The sequence below is a fragment of the Rhinoderma darwinii genome, chromosome 1, assembly GCF_050947455.1.
Source record: "Rhinoderma darwinii isolate aRhiDar2 chromosome 1, aRhiDar2.hap1, whole genome shotgun sequence".
Lineage (NCBI taxonomy): Eukaryota > Metazoa > Chordata > Amphibia > Anura > Rhinodermatidae > Rhinoderma > Rhinoderma darwinii.
Genome location: NC_134687.1, coordinates 342,807,810 through 342,829,221, shown reverse-complemented (window position 1 = coordinate 342,829,221; position 21,412 = coordinate 342,807,810). Strand labels below are relative to the sequence as shown.

The 21,412-nt window shown below is 43.6% G+C and overlaps 1 protein-coding gene across 1 annotated transcript in view; it reads right to left on the bottom strand.

Annotated features, from left to right (window-relative positions):
• Positions 1 to 21,015, bottom strand: part of SLC44A1 (solute carrier family 44 member 1) — a 126,167-nt gene extending 105,152 nt beyond the window's left edge. Inside the window, exon 1 of the mRNA XM_075826032.1 lies at positions 20,509 to 21,015. Within this exon, the coding sequence (XP_075682147.1) occupies positions 20,509 to 20,532 (24 nt within the window). The 5' untranslated portion in view covers positions 20,533 to 21,015. The remainder of the gene's footprint in view (positions 1 to 20,508) is intronic.
• Between the last annotated feature and the right edge of the window lie 397 nt (positions 21,016 to 21,412).

The following is a 21,412-nucleotide window of genomic DNA, read 5'->3' as shown; positions in this document are numbered from 1 at the left end:
TTTCTACGGCCTGGATACCTTCCGGCAAATATACAGGAAGGTGTCCGTGGTCAATAGAAGTGAATGGGCTCGTAATTTCAGACCGGAATTACAGACATCTACAGTCCTGTGCATGGGGCCTAAGTAAAATCAGAACATTGCAGCAGATCTAAAAAAATTAAATAAAATTTTGTTAAAGAAGCTCTCGTGAAGCCACAAGTGTACAATGATAGTATTCTTGAAGAAGCACTGCAGCAATTTTATTTTTGAAAATATCATGTTAACTCACAAGCAATATTCTAGCAGTCATTGGTTCCTTCCCTGCTCAGTTGCATCTATACATTTTGAGCCTCTTTATTATGGGCAGCAGTGTCATGCGATTTCAGTTTGACCATAAAAATGGTGGGGGTGGGTGCAACCTACAGGGGGCTGGGTGGCATTACCTACCAGGGGGGCTGTGGCATTACCTACCAGGGGGCTGTGTGTGGCAACAAATGTAAATTAAATTCATCCGATTTTAAAACGGACAGGGAAAAAAAACTGATGAAAAACGGGTCAAAATCGGCCGTTAAAAACAGCAACATGGCCCGGAACAGAATCGGAACGGATGCAAAACGGCCGTTTTTAATCGGCCGACACTCAGACCCGGTCGTGTGAATAAAGCTTACCTTTATCGCTCTGGCGGTAATGTGGCATCTACAGGGGGGCTCTGATGAATTTTTCCATTGACCGGTAGCAGAGTTACACAACTGGAAAAAAAAAATCCCCATCATATAACTCTGCTACCTGTCAATTGAAGTCATCAACCACAGGGTCTCCCTCTTGACTTTCATTGTTCTCAACCTTTTGGTTTGTCCTGCAGCTGCCGTGATGAGCAAATGTTATACCCAAGATAGGAAAAGTAACACAAAGACGACATAACCGGATCCATAATATCTGTGATATCCAGACAGTCTAGAGATCCGCAGTGAGAATGTGCGCGTGTTATTTGCAGAAGGATCTGGCCGCGATTTGATGTGTTTATGTCGGATATTGGGCGTGGTTGGGGCCTGGCTTAAAATGTCCCTCTTTTCCAAATTCAAAAGTTGGGAGGTATGCATACTGGCATCTCTCAGACACCTCCCCTCCTCACCCAGCTCCAACCTCCTTGTTTCTCTTATGTCCCCATGTATATAGAGCTGCTGAAGAGATAATTTCTGCCTTAATAGATCAGGAGTACAGCAATATAATAGACGAGTCTATACAATGATTAGCTGCAGAGTTATACAATTCCCCTGACTAAGGCCAGATTCACACCACAGAGCGCAAACTCGGACGTGAAAAACGGAAGTGCATATGGCAGTGTCCATTATTTGCTATGAGCCTGGACTGCAGAACACGGCCGTAATAAGACATGTCCGTTCTTATTGCGGTCCGGGCTCCTGGGCCACGCACGGATTGTGGAAACCACGGTCATGTGCAATGCCCCATAGGAATGAATGGGGCCGCAATTCTCCCGTTGATTTTCTTAGGGATTGCAGCCGCAAAAGCACGTTCGTGTGCATGGGGCCTTATACTAAAAAAAAAAAAATCCTTTCGATTTCCGAAAGCAGAAACCAATGATGAAACGTAAACTTCAATAAATTCACGTTACTCTTGTAAATGTTAAACCACTGTGAAAAGAATGATCTGCTATGAGCCATGAAGCCTTCCAGAGCCAGACTGATGGGATTTATCCAAGAGCAGTAATACTCAGGAACTTGTGTGTATATGCGGTGCCTGCTCTCAAGACAACTGCTGGGTCTTTGAACAAATTCATTTGTGAGATAATGCATATTTTACTGTCTTTTTTTACATTCCTTCAGAGACTTACATCTGTAAGTCTCACTTTCTGCCATGGCTACCCTAAAGTATTCTGCTTTATATTTTACCTACGAGATTTTGTTAGGCCCAATTTACATTAAGTTTTTGCCCTACGTTTAACATATACGACAGGAAAAGCTCCCAACTTATACATTAAATGTGGCATCTGTCACCCATAGACTATTATAATATCTGTTTAACGCAACCTTCATGAAAAGCTCATAGCGTATACGTTAACCCCTTCAGGACTGAGCCTGTTTTGGCCTTCAGGACGAAGCCGATTTTTAAAATCTGACATGTGTCACTTTATGTGGTAATAACTCCGGAATGCTTTTACCTATCCAAGCGATTCTGAGATTGTTTTCTCGTGACACATTGGACTTTATGTTACTGGCAAAATTTGCCCGATAGATTCAGTATTTAATTGTGAAAAACACCAAAATTTAGCGAAAAATTGCAAAAATTAGCATTTTTCTAAATTTAAATGTATCTGCTTGTAAAACCGATAGTAATACCACACAAAATAGTTACTAGTTACCATCCCCCACATGTCTACTTTAGTTTGGCATCGTTTTTTGAACATTATTTTATTTTTCTAGGACGTTACAAGGCTTAGAACTTTAGCAGCAATTTCTCATATTTTCAAGAAAATTTCAAAAGGCGATTTTTACAAGGACAAGTTCAGTTCTGAAGTGGCTTTGAGAGTCTTATATATTAGAAAGTCCCCATAAATCACCCCATTTTGAAAACTGCACCCCTCAAAGTATTCAAAACAGCATTCAGAAAGTGTATTAACCCTTTAGGCGTTTCACAGGAATTAAAGCAAAGTAGAGGTGAAAGTTACAAATTTCATTTTTTTTTATACAAAATTCATTTGTAATACATTTTTTTCTGTACCACAGAAGGTTTTTCCCAAAAAATGTAACTTATTATTTATTGCCCAGATTCTGCAGTTTTTAGAAATACCCCACATGTGGCCCTAGTTCGGTCATGGACTGAAACACCGGCCTCAGAAGCAAAGGAGCACCTAGTGGATTTTGGGGCCTTCTTTTTTTAGCATATATTTTAGGTACCATGTCAGGTTTGAAGAGGTCTTGTGGTGCCAAAACAATAAAGACCCCCAAAAGTGACCTCATTTTGGAAACTACACCCCTCAGGGAATTTATCTAGGGGTATAGTTAGCATTTTGAACCCACAGTTTTTTTGCTAAATTTATTTGAATTAGTTTGTGAAGATGAAAATCTACTTTTTTCTGAAAAAACGTAGAAATTTTTAATTTTTTCAAGGTATAAAAGAGAAAAAACACCCCAACATATGTAAAGCAATTTCTCCTGATTATAGCAATACCCCATATGTGGTAATAAACTGCTGTTTGGACCCACAGCAGGACTCAGAAGGAAAGGAGCACCATTTGGATTTTGAAATTCTGATTTTGCTGGAATGGTTCAGTGCCATGTCGCGTTTGAAATGCACTGGAGGGAACAAAATAGTGGAAACCCCCGGAAAGTGACCCCATTTTGGAAACTACACCCCTCAAGGAATTTTTCTAGGGGTAAAGTTAGCATTTTGACACCACGGTTGTTTTGCTGAATTCATTGAAATTATTCTGTAAAGGTAAAAATTGACTTTTTTTCTGAAAAAAGGTAGCCATTTTTAATTTTTACAAGGAATAAAGGAGAAAAAGCACCCCAACATTTGTAAAACAATTTCTCCCGATTACGGAAATATGCCATATGTAGTAATAAACTTCTGTTTGGACCCACAGCAAGGCTTAGAAGGGAAGGAGCGCTATTTGGCTTTTGGAGCTCAAATTTAGCTGAAATGGTTTTTGGGTGCCATGTCGCATTTGCAAAGCCCCTGAGAGGCCAAAACAGGGGAAACCCCCCAAAAGTGGAAATTACACCACTTAAAGAATCTATCTAGGGATATAGTGGGCATTTAGACCCCACAAGTCTTTTGCAGGATTTATTAGAATTAGGCCGTGAAAATGAATATCGACATTTCTTCCACTAAAATGTTGCATTTTTTTCAATTTCACAAAGCATAAAGGGGGAAAAAGCACCCCAACATTTGTAAAGCAATTTCTCCCGTGTACGGCAATACCCCACGTGTGGTCATAAATGGTTTTTCATTAGAAAGTAATTAACCCTTTCTGGAGTGATCCATTTTTTTCTTTTCCTTCTTAGTTTTTTCCTCCCCGCGTTCCAAGAGCCACAACTTTTTTATTTTTCAGTCAATAGAGCGGTATGAGGGCTTATTTATTGAGGGACGAGCGGTCGTTTTTATTGGTGCAACTTTTTGGTACATACAACTTTTTGAGCACTTTTTATTACATTTTTAGGTAGAGCCAAGGTGACCAAAAAAACAGCGATTTTGCCGTTCTAAATTCTTTATTTTTTACGTGAGACGCTCCATACATCACCCCCCACACTACGACATGCTATGTCATGGTGCGTGCAGGGGTTAATGCGCAGCGCATGGTGCGGAGTGAAAATTAAAATTTTCCACTCATATGCCATTTTAGTGCACTATATGTTATGCCCAGTTTGTGCCACTGAAGACAAATAACTCAAAATATTAACCGGGTTCTCCCGGGTATGGTGATGCCATATCTGTGGACGTAAATTGGTGTTTAGGCATGCTGCAGGGCTCAGAAGGGAGGGACGCCATTTGGCTTTTGGGGCACAGAGTTTGCTTGGTAGTTGTTCTGTTTGGGGTTTTACTGGTGTTTCAGTTTATAATGTGGGGGCGTATGTAATCTGTGCGGGGTACATCAGGGTACATGTTATCTGTGCGGGGTACATCATGGTATAATAAGAGGGTATAATAATGCAGTAAATAAATAATAATCCGCAGATATGTGGCCAGTGTTGCACTGATAAATGGCGCCCGATCTTATCCGCTTTTGGACACTACACATTTTGCATCGCTATATTCTGAGAGCCAGAACGGTTTTATTTTTTCTCCACCGGAGCCGTGTGAGGGTTTATTCTTTGCGGGACAATCTGTAGTTTTCATTGGTACCATTTTGGGGTACCAGAAATTTTTTTGATCACGTTTTATTCCATTTTTTGGCAAGCAAGGTGACCAAACACCATCAATTCTGACAATGTTTTTTTATTTGTTTTTTTTATGGCCTTCACCCTGGGCTATAAATGACCATTATACTTTATTCTGCGGGTCGATACGATTACGGCGATACCAGATGTATATAATTTTTTTATGTTTTGCAGCGTTTGTGCAATAAAATCACTTATTTATAAAATAAATTAATTTTTGTGTCACCATATTCTGAGAGCCATAACGTTTTTATTTTTCAGTCAAAAAAGCGGTGTAAGGGCTTGTTTTTTGCGGGACGGGATGTAGTTTGTATTGGTACCATTTTGGCGTACATGCGACTTTTTGATCACTTTTTATTGTATATTTTGGGAGGGTTGGTAACCAAAAAATTGTGATTCGGGCACTGTTTTTCGTTTATTTTTTTCGCGGTGTTCACCGTGCGGGAAAAATAATAATACAGTTTTATAGTTGGGGTCGTTACGAACGCGGCGATACCAAATATGTGTACTTTTTTTAACGTGTTAATTATTTTCCTATAAGAAAATACTTATTATAGGAAAAAAAGCATTCTTTGTTTACGTCACTTCTAACTTTGATTTTTACACTTTTTCAAAACATTTTTATTATCTTTTTTTAACTTTTTTTACTTGTCCCACTAGGGGACACTTAGACTTGCAGCTCTGATCGCTGCTGGAACACATTACACTACACACGTAGTGTAATGTGTTCTAACTGTCATTGTGACGTAACTGTCACACTGACAGGAAGCAGAGGAGGAACGGCCGGAGGCTGATCCTCCGAGGCTTCCGTACATGGCAACCCGGAGGTCATTGGCTGGCCTCTGGTTGCCATGATAAGGATCGCCAGCCCCCGCAAATAAATGTGGGGGGCTGCCGATCCGCTGTAAACCTCTTCGATGTGGTGATCGCAATCGACCACCGCATCGAAGGGGTTAATTGCCGATTTCAGCGGCGACAGGCCGCTGATCGGCAACGGGGAGAGCAGGGCTGACACCCTGCACAGTTAACCGCCGCTGCGGTGTAGCGCCGCGCGGCGGTTAACTTTTAAAGCGCGGACGTAACTGTACGCCCAGGTGCGCGAAGTTACTGCTTATCTGGACGTACAGTTACGCCAAGGTGCGGGAAGGGGTTAATGTATTCCTGTGACGTATGCCATATCCCATAGACATAGTAAAAAAAAAAAAACTTGTACCGCGCGGTATATGCTTTATTGCTGGATACCGTTGCATGGAATAGCATATTCTACCACACCTTTCCATACTTAAAAAAATAAACAAAAAGTATGTATACATATTACAATGGCTTGACGGGGGCCAAAAGGACGCTCTTTTGGCCTCTGTCAGGGTAATGGAACCCTATAGACACACGCTGGAAGCTATCCCAACGTACATGCTAAATGTAGGGGAAAACCGTGATGTGAATGGGCCTTAGCACAGTAGGAAATATTCAAATTGGACAAAGTCAATAATTTTATTTGATCACATCTAGTGGCACAGGGGTTATAAACTATATGGTAAAACACAGATAGTCCCATTTGTAGACTTTTGAACAGATACTGTAATTAGAGGGGAGATTTTCACCATCAGGTCGCATCGTGAAGCTGGTCAAATTTTAGGGATTTCAGACAGATGTTTTCTGAGCGACTTGTTGTTCACGGTTGGGCTGGAATGTTGTAGTTGTGGACGACAATTCTAGAAGTTAAATTGACTAATCGCTGCTCGAGATCTGCCTTGATCTGTGGCTTGGTCTGGGCTTCTATTGATTGGAATGAACGGCTTTTCAAGGTCTGCACCCAACCAACAACGACTGAAAAAAATCCAACACAGATCAACTTCTCCCTAAATATCTGCCTTCAGCACTGGTCACTCTCGTTCCTTTTGCAAAAAACGCGAGTGGCAGAAAATGGTCCAAATCCGATTATTCGGTCTAGTAAAATCTCTAGTGTATGGCCAGCTTAATTCGAATGCAAATTTTTCCCAAGCCCCTTCTAACCGTTTTATAAAACTTTTTTTTTTTTTTTTTTTTTTTTTAATAAATCCAACTGTGCCCACTATATTGCCTTCTTAAAATTATTGTATTTTCGAATGGCAAGAATCAGTCTGGAACAGGCAATGAGCAAATGTCAGTCCACTGGAGGCAGTGACATAGATAACTATATGGCAATAGGCATACCGCACCTGCGGGGAACAGGGAGCCAAGAAGAGCAGTTATTGACAACGGCAGATCACACAGGTCGCTATCTGACAATAACCATCCGCCAGGAGAAATTCAGACATTTTTTATGAAGAAGGAAGAAAGAAGACATCACTGCCTTCAGACAGCATGACTTAAAGGGGTAGACTACTGAAGAAAACCCCTTTTTGTATTGAAGCCGAACTGGTTTTGAAATTCCTGGCAATAACAGCTGATCGCTGAGGGTTTCAGAAGTCAGACTTGTGACAGAGTGGCGCAGTATTTTTCTAATCTTGTACAACCGCTTTCAATTCACATGGGAAACTCTGGTTTTCCCTTCAGCTAATTCGGTGTTTTCTCCTCCTATGCTTCATTAATACAATGAAGGTTTACAGGGCAGTTCCCCAATAGATCCCTCTAGCATTTCTGCAGGGAAAATTACCATTTACATTGTGGTTCTGATAACAATAGTACCAAAGTGACTTCTTGTAGAAGGAACCCGCAATAAAGTGGCCTCTGGAGTGACTTGAAAAGTCCAAACCTGACATCTACTATTAATGATAGTGAATAAAAAATAATTATATTAATAGTTTTAACATAGGAGAAAACGCATAGGTCTAAGTGTGCCACGATGGACCATGCTGAATGTGTTGACTAGTACATACCACAATGTTAAAATCTAAAGATGCTGTATGATTGTAATTATATATTGTATATAGCGCCAACATATTCTGCATCAGTGTACACATCTATTAGCACATAACATTAGGCACGGCTATTACTGAACTCGTTGACCTGTGTACCACACACAAACGGATGTAGGAAGCGCCACTGAGTCTGGAACAATAGCCAAGGGGCCGTGGCGCTCCTGCAAGGACAGAATAAGCCATTAATGGAAATTCCGGGAAACCGGACGAGGGCCCTAAATATTTATGGTGGTATTAAAAGGTACACAGTTTTATGTATTCATAGCAGATCAGCATTTTTAAAAAATATGTGGCGATACAGTGTACTTCAACACAGCATGCATTATGTTTACTGTATTTCAATTTCTTACTCATAGGACAATATCAAATCCACGTGTTCAAGATATTGTAACATTTATCACACGTGAACAAAACAGATATACTTTCTGGCTGGTTAACCCTTTTCCATTTAGGCTACGTTCACATCTGCGTCGGGGCTCCGTTGGGTTCCGTCGCACCTTTCCGTCAGGGGAACCCATGAACGAAACCATAGGTTTCAGTTTGCATTAACATTGATTTCAATGGTGACGGATCCGGTGCAAATGGTTTCCGTTTCTCACTGTTTAAGGGTTCCATAGTTTTTACGGAATCAATACCGTAGTCGAATGTACTATTCATTCCGTCATAACGAAGGAACCCTTACACAACGGTGACAAACGGAAACCATTTGCACTGGATCCGTCACCATTGGAATCAATGGTGATGCAAACAGAAACCTATGGTTACCGTTTGTTTAATTTGGATTCCGTTCATGGGTTCCCGACAGAAAAGTCAGACGGAGCCCATGAACGTAGTCCCAATGCAGATATGAACCAAGGCTTACTTATATCGATGAAGAAAAAAAAAAAAGGTGCAATTCATAATGTGTTTTTCCACTAAAAGGACTACACCCATAACAAACACCAATGAAGGGCACAAGGCATGTATTTCAAGCCTCTCACCCACTGAGCAGTAGGTTCTCTTAAATATTATACATAGATTAAACAGATTTCTATCTCAATATGCCATTAAACTATGAATGATAGCGCTTGAAACATCCATCAGAACATTCTATTTGTTTCCTTTCAAGGCAAAAGAAAGCAGCTCGGAGTTCCAAGCAGGGTAGGGATAAACCTAGCAGCCTCTGTCCGGCCGAGCGCATCAAAACCATGCTAACATTTGGAAACAAGTTGAGGTGGTTATACGTAAGCTACCTTAGTTTGCCACACTTTCCCTCTCTTCACCAATGCTTCTCTTGGCCATGCCTGATTAGAGTTCTACTTCTATACAAAATATAGCCACCCATTTGATAGGAGCAGCCAAATCCTTAAAGGGTAACATATCAGACGTGTCAGAAGTTTTTATTGGTGGGGGTCAAAGCACGGAGACCCCCACATATTGCTAAAACGAAGCGGCAGAAGTGCTCGTGTGAGCGCTCAGCCGCTTAGTTTGTGTTTGGCTTTTTACGGAAATCAATGTAGCGGTGTACGGGCTCAGTAGAAAGTCTATGAGCACGTACTCCGATAAATCGGCTTTCCGGAAAAAGCCAAACAGAAACTAAGCAGCTCAGCGCTCACACGAGCGCTTCGGCCGCCTTGTTTTATCAATTGGTGGGGTCTCAGTGCTCGGACGCCCACCAATCAAAACTTCTGACATGTCAGAAGTTTGTTGCATTCTAAACCACGCACACACGCTCCTCCTTCTCTCCGGGAATGGCTGACTAAAGTCAACCAGATCTGCAGGTTCGAGGAACTCTTGAGTTTGTCTAATAGAACTCATGACCGTTTTCTTAAATTGTGATCCCCATGGTTGACTTTGCGAGAACTTAATTATGCTCCACCCTTACCCTCATCCTCTATTCTAACAAACAATTGACCTGATGACCAGGCTTCATGTACGAGGTCTTATAAGATCTCACAAGACCGAATTGACATCTGTTTTTCCATGTACTTTACTTTTGCAAACCCCCCCCTTATCTCCCTCCCTTTTTGTTTTCTGTAACCCCTCCCCCATTTATTCTTTCTTACATCCTTCCTCACAGTTCTATAATGCATGCTTAAAGGGGTTATGTGGGTACCAAAAATTATTAGCAGTGTACTCACTGCAGAATGTGAGTACACTCGCTAATATACATTTCGATCCCCCGTCGCACTAAACCTGAGATTTTCATAGATTGTTATAGTGCTGCCGGGGGACCGGAAGTCTAGTTGCACAAACTTCTTTGAGGGCGATACAACTCTTCATCATGTGACCGGCCCCACTGTACTACCACTTGTACATAAAGTACAACAGGGCCGCTCACATGACGAGGAGTCGTATCATCATCAGAGAAGGCTGTGCAACTGGACTTCCGGTCCCTCGGCAGCGCTATAATAAAATCGATGAAAATCTCAGAATCAGCGCGTGGGCTCACATACTGCAGTGAGTACACTTAATCATTTCTGGTCCCCACATAACCCCTTTTATTTTTTGTATTTACACGGTTTCTTTTTTCACTTGTAAGTGTTCTACATACATAGATCTCCTTATATGCTATGGTGCATGGATCCATCCCTTGATGATATACTTACTCTGTTCTGATATATTGTTTAATATATGTAATGTTTCAATACCTCTTAATTTGCTGTATCTATAAAAATGGAACAAATACAGTTTTGAAAAAAAAAACAAAAAACGCAAACACGCGGTTTTCATTGTAATGTCCATCCATTTTTTGCAGGTAAAACTGCGGTTTACCTGCAAAAAAATGCGTGGACATAAACAGTAATTTGAAAACTGGCTGTTTTTTACAGCAAATCACTGCAGACAAGAGCTGTTACATGTGTATCTATCCTAAGAGACGGACTCTGGACTGAACGTCCACCCTTAAAGGCGTCGTCCAGGGTTAGGCTTCCCTCACACCTGCGTCAGCGTGTTCCAACAGAAGCAACGGTTCCGTTGCACAACGGACACCGCTGGAGGCCGATGAAACCCATTTACTTTAATGGGTTCAGTCGGCTCTCCGTCGGGGTGTCCGTGATTTTAACAGAGAATTATCTCCGGTAATCTAGGTTGGATCTGCGATGGAGTCGCCTAACGGAGCCTCCAACGCAGATGTGCACAATACCATAGAAAAACATGACTGCTTTCTTTGAAAAACACCACCACACCTGCCCATGGGTTGTGTGCGGTATTGCAGCTCAGCTCCATTCACTTCAATGGAGCTGTGCTGCAATACCAGATAAAAACCATGAAAAGGTATGGCGCAGTTTTTTTACATTTTCTTTTAAGTCTTTTGGTGCCATTTTTATTGTAAAGCCTATGAAGGAATACACCTAAAAGAAACCTCAATGCTGCATGCTGCATTTAGATTAAAAAAAAGCCACCAACCCCAAAAACAAAAGTGCTGTGTATGTAGACATCTTCATATTTTGCTATAGCCTCCCAAGATCAAGCCGCAGCGTTTTAGGCCAGAAAACAAAGTGATAAAAAAAAAAAACACGCCAAAAAGCAGTGAAAAACATACCTAAGCTCTGTGTGCATGAAAGAATCTTTATGGCAGATGGAGTTCTGTTTTCATGATAAAGAGCACCATAGCTGCCAAAATTCTGGCTAACTGCAGCTGCCGCTGGGGGGGGGGGATTTTAGACGCTTACAGGACACTGTTTTAGGCCCCATGCACACGACCGATTTTGTCCAAAATTACAGACCCATTCATTTCTATGGCTGACGGACACTTTTCCGTATATTCACGGGAAGGCGTCCGTGCCGTAAAAACCTTCCGTAAAAAATAGGACATGTCCTATTTTATGGACCGTTCTCCCATATATTATAATGGGATCACGGCCCACAAATGCGCGAGGCTGTCCGCAGAAGTCAGCGGCCGGCCGCGTAATCACGGACCGTGATTACAGGTACAGTCGTGAGCATGGGGCCTTAATTTGTAACCGTATGTGGTAAACTCCTACATTCCCCCAAACGATGGCTGCATAGAACGACACAGTGTAAGGGCTTATTCAGACGAACGTGATATATACGTCCGTGCAATGCGCGTGATTTTCACATGCGTCGCACAGACCTATGCTAGTCTATGGGGCCGTGCAGACTATCCGTGAGTTTCACGCAGCATGTGTCCGCTGCGTAAAACTCACGACAGGTCCTATATTTGTGCGTTTCTCGAGCATCACGCATCCATTGAAGTCAATGGGTGCGTGAAAATCACGTGCAGCACACGGAAGCACTTCCGTGTGACGCGCGTAATTCGTGCAACAGCAGTAAAAACTATGATTGACCATAGGCAGTATTGACTAATAGATCAATTGTGTTACGGCTTATTGTTATTGCAAAGCCGCTTGCAATTGCACCGCCCTACCAAGAGCAGCGTTATGCAATATGTTAGGCTTCGTTCACATCTGCGTTGGGGTCCCATTCGGACATTCCGTCGGAGGTTTCCGTCAGAACTGGACCCTGAACAGACAAACGGAAACCAGAGGTTTCCGTTTCCATCACCATTGATAGTAGACTACGCTATTGCTTCCGGCAAAACGACGGGTCCGGTGCACAACAGACAAAACAGAAACCATGGGCACCGGATCCGTCACTATTGAAATACATCTGTGTCAGTTTGTGTCTGTTCAGGGTTCAGTTCTGACAGAAACCTCCGGCGGAATGTCAGAACGGGACCACAACGCACATGTGAACAAAGCCTTAGTGAAGTACCCGAATGTATTACAATTGTGTATTTTGCAAACACACCTCGCTGTATAAGTGGTGTGTTTGCTACAGAGGTGCTAAGCGTGAGGCCCCATGCACACTAATGTATTTTTTCATTTCAATGGGCCCGTGCACATGACTGGTTTCAACGGTCCGTGCATGCCCCAGGAGCCTGGACCGCAAAATGAACAGACATGTCTTATTACGGCCGTGTTTTGAAGTCCTGGCTCATAGAAATTAATGCACGCGGTTGCGGCCGGCCCGCAGGTGATACTCTGCAGCCGTCCGACCCAAAAATCACGGCCAGGCACATGACTACGGTCGTGTGCATGAGGCCTGACTCAGCTCTGTATTGCGGAGGCCCGCACACCATTACAATGACATCCAGAGAGCTGAATAGCGTGTCCAGATGTAGAGTTGACAGGTTCTTGTTCGTGCCGTGTGTAGAAGGGCAGAACCGAACTGAAGTTAGATTATTAATGATTGTATGTTACGACACTGGCTATTATAATTGAACCATTGGGATTTTAAACTAAAAAGCACCCGATGTGCGTTTTGCCAGCATTCCAGCTTCTTTGCAATAACAATAAGCCGTGACACAATTGATCTATTAGTCAAAACTGCCAATGGTCAGACGGACGCTATTGTGGCGCCAATGTAGACATCTATGTACAAGTGCATCCTATAACCCATATCATTACACCACTGATTTGGTTTTGTGATTGAATATATATATATATATATATATATATATATATATATATATAAATAAATGTAACACCTGCCTATTAGTTTTGACACATAAATTAGCTGTCAAATTACGGTTGATGGCTGATTCTTGTCCAGTCATTTTAGTGTGACAGTGGGGGTCACTCACACATGACCAGTTGTACCACAAGGGATTTTTTTAATAAAATTACTTTAATAAAAACAATTTTTTTTTGTTATTGTTATATCAATAATTCATAATTAGACCACACAATTTTCCCTACTATCCCCTCTGTTAATAATTCATATGTGCTTGGTGTACACCTGTGTGGCTAACTCACAATTCATATACAATTATTAGAGAAATTGATGGCTAGTTCTCATCTACCTTATACATGAAAAAGTACAAACAATAAGCCCAGCAGTACTCAAAAGGGAAAAACATCTTAAAAAATGAAGAGAAGAGAGCACATGTCCCTGGCCTAAATAAATGGCAAATGGACCTCCACTATTGCCCTATTAGAATTTAAATAGGAAAAAATGTCACTTAAAAGAAAGGACACCTGGAAAAATCTGAATTTGAATGGCTGAGAATGCAATGTCAAAAATACACTGTCGAGGCACATTATGATCATCTCCTACTTTCGACGTTGGCAGCACGTAGCCTATGAAGGAAGTGATGTGTTGTGATGGGTAAAAGGGGCGATTTATCAGAGTTGCAATAAGGGAGGATTATTGACATTCGACCAAAGAGGGGGGGGGGGCAGTATTATCAAACAGCACAGTTTATGAACAGTTCGTGTGCTGCTGTGGTGAAGGTGCATCGTGAGTGGACAAACGGCACCATTGGGTATAACCGACGTGGAAACTGCGGAGCACCACGTGCCATTGAAATGAGAGGTGAACGAGGGTCGAAAGACATGCTACAGTGGAGCAGTGAAAAATCAACCAGGGGGCCACCGGACGTGTGTCTAAAACAGTTCAGCGAACCCTACTGGGTATGGGGCTCCGAAGCAGATGGATAGTCACTGCTCCTGTGCTAACAAAAGGTGCATGGGGGAAAAAAAGGCTTCAATTTGCACGGCAGTATCGGAATTGGACCACCGATGATTGGCAAAGGGTTGTCTTCGCCAATGAGTCACGTTTCCTGCTTCATCGAACGAATGGATGTTGGCGTATCAGGCGACAAACATCAAAGAACAAACCCTACAACCATTGCTGGAAGAACACAAGCTGGTGGCGGCAGCTTTATGGTCTGGGGAATTGTTTCATGGCATTCTATGGGCCCACTCATCCATGTGGAAGCCACTTTGAACCGATCTGGGTATAAATCCATTGTTGCAGATCACATCCACCCATACATGCGGTTTGTCTTCCCTGGGGCTGATGGAATCCTCCAGCAAGACAATGGGACATGTTACATGGCTAGAAATGTCCGACAGTGGTTGAAAGAGCATGACCAAGACTTCCAAGTACTTCCCCGGCCCCTTAATTAGTCAGACTTGAATTTTATCGACTATTCATCACAAGGGTACGTTCACATGTAGCGTAAACAATGTGGAATTTCCAACCAGATTTTCTGTGTGGAAATTCCGCAGCATATTAGAGTAGCAGAAAAGTGGATGAGCTTTGAACAAAATCTGCAGCAAAGAAGTGCGGAATCTGACCTGCGATGCAGATTCTCAATCTGCAGTATGAATATTTCTTTTTCGAAACACTGTGGAAACTCCGCACAGAAAATCACAGCCGGAATTCCACACCGTTTACGCTACGTGTAAAACGTACACGAAGGGTTCTCTCACACATTGCAGATTTTGAATGCATTTTTTTATGCCAAGACCAGAATTGGGACCAGGAGAGCAGACCTATAAGGCTCTATTCACACAACAGGGTCCGTCTTTCTCAGCCGTTGTGGGCTGTGTTTTCAATTTTAACCGCCAATTGTGACCAGTTTTGCACGGTTTTAAAAACGGATGAATTTCATTTGTACATTTTTTTGGTCCCAACCCACTAAAAACGCCCACAGGAAGGTCATATGATCGCCGTCACCATTTTCTCTTGCTTTCAGAGTATAGAGGGCTTTGTTTGAACCCACAGCTTCTTTGCATTGGTTTCTGGCTTTTTCTCTGCTATTTTTTTTATTTTATACCATGTCCTCACAACCATTGAACCGTGTACTGCAGCTTTAGCGGATTTCTCGGGGATTCAGACAGCAATCGTAGATGTTGATGCCCTCTCTAGATAGGGCCACACACAGCCCGCTCAGAGGTAGTGCCACACACCCCCCCCCCTAACTGTACATAGCACTATTGGGGCTCCTAAGAGTGGAATCCCCAGCCAGAGCATTGCCGGCGCTCTGGTCGGGGATTCCTCTCCTCAATGAGCCCCTGACATCACTGTCCATATATGGATAGTGACGCCAGGGGCTCCTCCAGGAGCGGAATCCCCGACCAGAGCATTAAAAACACTCTGGCCGGGGATTCCGCTTCAGGAGGAGCACCTGACGTCACTGTCCATATATTGATAGTGACGCCAGGGGCTCCTTCAGGAGCGGAATCCCAGACCAGAGCATCAGCAACGCTCTGGCCAGGGATTCTGCTTCAGGAGGAACCCCTGACGTCACTGTCCATATATGGATAGTGAAGTCAGGGGCTTCTCCTGGTGCGGAATACCCGGCAACGCTCTGGGGGGACTCCACTCCTAGACAGTGGTTTCCTCTAGGATCGTGTATGTATATAGCGCCACACAGCCACCCTTACCTACCCCCGCAATGTCCGACACTACTGGCAAAAAAAATCTTCTCACATGCATTTCGCTCTCTCTCCTCCTCACAGAGTGAGCGGCAGAAAAAACACCCGTCACTCGAATCACATCTAAGTGATGGCCGTGTTTTACACTGCCCCATAGAGTTCTATGGGAGTCGTGTGGCCATGAGAACAGCCCAAAATAGGGCTTGTTCCATTTTTTGACAGCCCGATAAAACAGGCCACCCAAAAAAAACAAAAAAACGGCTGTGTGGCTAACTCCATTGGGGTGAACAGTTTTTAATGCATCCGTGACGTCCGTTAAAAAAAAAAAAAAAAACAGCAGCTGTCACACGGCCAAGTTTCCCTGTCGTGTGAATAAGGCCTAAGGCTCTTTTATATATTTCTTCTGTTTAGGTTCTGTTCCTGGTTTTGACTTAAAAAAAAACAAAAAAAAAAACATAAAGCAAATTTTGCAGCACATCTGCAATTTGTAAACAAGGCCTAACGCACATGGCCGTGCTTGTAATCACAGCCTGCGACTGCGGGCACGGCCGGCCACGACCCGCATTCTCGGCCCGTGCTCCCATACAAAGTATAAGAGCACGGCCCATAAAACGCAAAAGGTAGGACATGTTCTATCTTTTGCGGTATACTTCTACGGCACAGACACCTATCCGTAGCTATACGGAGAGGTGTCCGTGGCCAATAGAAGCGGATGGGTCCGTAATTGCGGACTGTATTACGGTTCGCAAATACGGATAATTTTAACGGTCGTGTGCATAGGGCCCCTGGGTGTAAGTTCCCACACACAGGATACGCTGCAGATTTTCTGCAACAGAAAATCTGCAGGTGTAATCTCAAAAAAACACTGGTAAATCTAACACAGAAATCCAAAGTAAATAGTGTGTTTTTGCTGTGCACATTGCTGCAGTTTTACCTGAGGATTAAGGGTATGTTCACACGAACCAAATTTGCGGCGGAATCCGTCATTCATTTCAATGGGAGTCGGACGCTTTTTCCCGCTAGCAGGAAAAAGAAGCGTCCTGCTCGATCTTCGGGCAGATTCCACCGGAACCCCCCATTGAATTCAATGGGAGGAGGAATCTTCGTGCCAAAGGCAGGAATAATTCTGCAGCAGATTTTGCAGTGGGACCCCGCCACGCAAAATCTGCCGTGTGAACAGGGCCTTAGTGTGAAGCATTGATTATAGCAAACTACATGTGCACCTGCGAATTTCCAGAGGATTTTACTGCGTTTCCGCTGCAGAAAACAACTTGCATATTTTAGTGCAGAATTTATTCTCCCCATTGAAGTCTATGGGTCACAAACGCAGCATCTCCGCTCAGAATACGCAGCATAAATTTACATGCTGTGGATTTGAAAGCCGCACTGCAGAACACTTTCCACATAACTTTTCTGCGTTTTTTTTCCACCGCAGGTGGCCGAGATTTACTAAATCTTATTCACTTTGTCGCTACCATAAATGCTGCGGAATTTCCGCACAGAATTCTGTGGTCCGGTGGCAAAAATTCTGTGGCATTTACGCTACATGGGTACCCAGCCTAATGCCGGATATGCTGCGCAAAAATCACGCAGCGTGTCCGACCTGGAAACCACAGTAGATTGCGTTCTGAAAAAAAAAATCGCACCACATTGTGGTGCAGTTTTTCCAACTGAATTATTGCTGCGGAAGAAAGCGCTCATACTTACCCCCTTCGCCTTCTCTGCGCGTAGTGTGGCCTCCAACGATGATGTTGCAGGCCATGTGACGCTGCAGCCTGTCATTGGCTGTAGCGGTCACATGGGATGAAACATCATCCCAGGAGGCCGGACTGCAGGAAGAAGGAGGGCGTTCCTGGTAAGTATGATTTTTTGTTTTCCGTAGTTGCGATTTTTGCGGCGCAAACGCTGCGAATACGCTGCAAAAGTCGGAACACTTTGCTTCCTGTTGCGGCATTTTCATCCCCAGTGAATTCGATGGGGAAAACCTGCAACGGAAAATCAACTAAAACGCAACATAAATTGACATGTCGTGGAATAAAATTCCACACTGCAGGTCAATTAACATTTATGCAGTGTTTTTTTCCACAGCGTGGGAATGAGATTTTCTAAATCTCATCCACTTTGCTGCTACTGTAAATACGGAATTCCGTTGCGGAAATTCCCCAGCGTTTACCCTACGTGGGAGCCCGGCCTCAGGGTGCAGTCACATGGCAGATTTTGTTGAAGAAATGTCTGCAACTGAAAATCAGTTCCATTCATCTGAATGGGATGGATTCCGCAGCAGGTGCATGAATTTCTGCAAGTTCCATCCAGATAAAAAGAACAGATTTTCAGTGGTTGAAATTTCTGCAACAAAATCTCGCGCGTGGGTATTCAACCTTAGTCAATGGGATTTATCAGCTCGAAAACTGATCCATTAGTCTGAACAGGGACTTATCATGAAGGCCAAATGCCCACTTCAGTTATTTTCGTCAGGGTGCTATCAGCTTTTTTTAACTGATAGCATCCTGACACATTAATTTCAATGGGCCATGCACACTTCCATTGTTTTAACGGAACCGTGTGGCCGTTCCGTCAAAAATAGGACAGGTCCTACTCTGGTCCGTTTTTTACAGAACATTCTCGGCCTTCTCATTGATTTGGTCCGTGAAACAACGGACTGCACACGGAAGCCATCCGTGTGCGGCCAGTGTTTTACGGATCAGTCATTAACGCTCGTACGACGGCCAACGGAGGTGTGCATGAGGCCCTAGGCTAAAGTCAGAAAATGACGTTTTATCGACATGACTGGCACAAAACAAAGATGCTTGTGAATAAAATGTGCCAGTGGTGGTAAACGAGTACTTCAAATCCTTGCCCTACATTATGTTCTTCTACATGAGAATGAACAGCTGAGATTTTTTTATACATGACCAATATATTTTAAGGCCCAGACTCCAGGGCGATAATATGCGCTGCAATTATCGCACTGTTAATACTGTCACGTTAATAAACACACAGTGCACCAACACAGCGGCATGATAGAAGCCCCAAGAGTGACGTATGCCATTAAAAATATTTGACAAAATTGTGACAGCAGCTCAATACTAAAGTGGTGTTTTCACTCTCCGGAGTGGCGTTCCATTACTCTTAGTGACAGCGGAGAAGTGATGGATCCTCTCCTTCTCTCCATGAGGAGGATGCAGTCACAGCGCTGCAATACTCTACCTGGGAACTCCAGATAACCAGGGCAGCAAGAAAAATCCCACAGGAGAAGGAACGCGTCATGGCATTCAGCCTGCCAGTTCTGGACGGGAATGCTCAGCAGGCTTACATTAAATCCTACATGACCTGGATTTCAGAGGCATGACCTTAAAGACATAAGCACTTGAAACGCATCCTCTAAAACGGTCATACACTATAGCCTATCCAGGTAGCTCTAAAAGATATAGGTTCATCCAATGTGGCAACTACAACCCAGTGATCATCCGTATATAGGAAATCACTGCATGGCATGATGGAGTGGTATTGCAGCTTGTTGTATGCTGCTAAAAGCACATCTTCATATAAATGCATTCAATAATAACAGAACAATTAAGGCTACACAAGGGGAAAAACATGAAAGGGTAGGAATGTTAAAACTCTCGTGGCACCTCAATTAGCTTCTGGAAAGTAAATGCTGCAGGGCAAGGGTTAAGCGCCAACAAGACTTGGCATGTAGAAGATACAGATACCGGTTTCTATTCAGTACATCATGAAACTTGATGATGCCAGTGATTGAAATCTAGAGTGGAACAGGCTCCAGAACATGGTAGGCTGGCATCATCCAAAAACTGGGGCACATCAGTATATGCCTGTAAATGGTGCAACTATCCCAAAATATATCAAACCTGGTGCATTGCACATTAGAAATAATTCTCCACATCTTCACCATATCCCACAAGTATGGTGAACAAACCAATCATAAAACATAAGCCATTTCCACACCCCGTAGCCTAGCAGAATGAACAATTAGTACGTAAGCGCCATTCCCAGGTGCCCCACTCCGGAGCAGTCTTGGTAGCACAGACAACAACGCAATAGGTCTTCATTCAGATGGCCGTACTAAAGCTTCACGTTGGGACGTGAAAAATGCGATCAGATCCCATTAAGGTTTTCTTGGGAAAGTTTTGCCTGCTTCCCCGCGACAGGATCGGATACCATTTGGCACTAAATATACGTCTCTCACACTGAACTGTAACATGGTGAACTAGAGAAGGTATACAGCGGATATAATTCATACCATCCACCTGTTGGACATATATAATGACAACGAATGGGGACAAGACAATCAGATCCCGCCAATGGAAATCTACGCCAGTGGTCGGCCGAGAATCTCAATGCAAATACGGAACCAGGGCCATTTTACTAGTAGTGACTTTCCATTCTATGGATTACCAGATCGGAACTTGGTTTCTCCTCGGCTATACTTGGTGACATTGTGGTTATCCACATGCAGCCATTTACACCAAAGAAACATCATCCGAGAGGACATAGAAACAGGGACATGCCGGATTATCGACATCAGGACGAGTTACTTACCTGCGTGCTCCCACAGCATCCCATGATGCAGCAATGCTCGTCCGCCCGGTCCCTCTTCTGAGCCGGTTTGTTATGGTCTCCTACGGGGTATTCCCAGGGGTTGGGCAGTCAAATGAGAAACTCCTATAGGGCAGGGGTTGGTAACTGGGTGTGGGATGAAGGAAAGGAATGGGGAGGGGGGGGTGAAGAATAAAAACACACACTAGAAAAACAGGAAACAATAAAAAGTGAGAGACGAGACGGCGGAGTGGAAAGACAAGGACCGCAGTGCACACAGGCAGCGGCTGTCTGACGAGAACGCTGCCTCCTTATAGCTGCTGCTTTCTTCTAAGGGGACGACGAGTCCCATCTGCTGCGCCTGTCACAGGCTGGCATGGTGCTGCTGCCAGTTACAGCTGGGTGCCAGGGGAGAAAAGAAAAGGCAAGGGACGAAAGGCGCTGTTCTCCTCCTCTGCCTCCCCTCTCCCCGGTACGGTCGTGTCTAGAATGGAGTTTCTCCTGGTAGGTTTGATGACGTAGAAGTCACGTGCTACAGGCTGGTCACGTGACTCTTCCCTGCCTTCCCATTCAGTGCACGGCCTGCCGTAGAAAGCCTTCTTTGTACTGGGATGTTGAATTGAACACGCTGGGGATGGGTAGGACTGGTGCTATGGGGTCAGCGGGTTGTCTGGTGCTGGGTTAATGTGCCGTATCGGGTGGGGAATTTGTAGAAGATTAAATACGTTTTCTAATATGTAGAAACCGGTTCTAAATTAATAAAAATTTTAATAAACGTACCAGTACTGTCGTCCCCTGCTGCATATTGTCATGATAGGGCAAAATGTCACCGATGTGACCAGCTATTGGCTACCACGGTCATATGCCAGTGGACGAAACGTCATCACCCTAAGATGACAATATACCA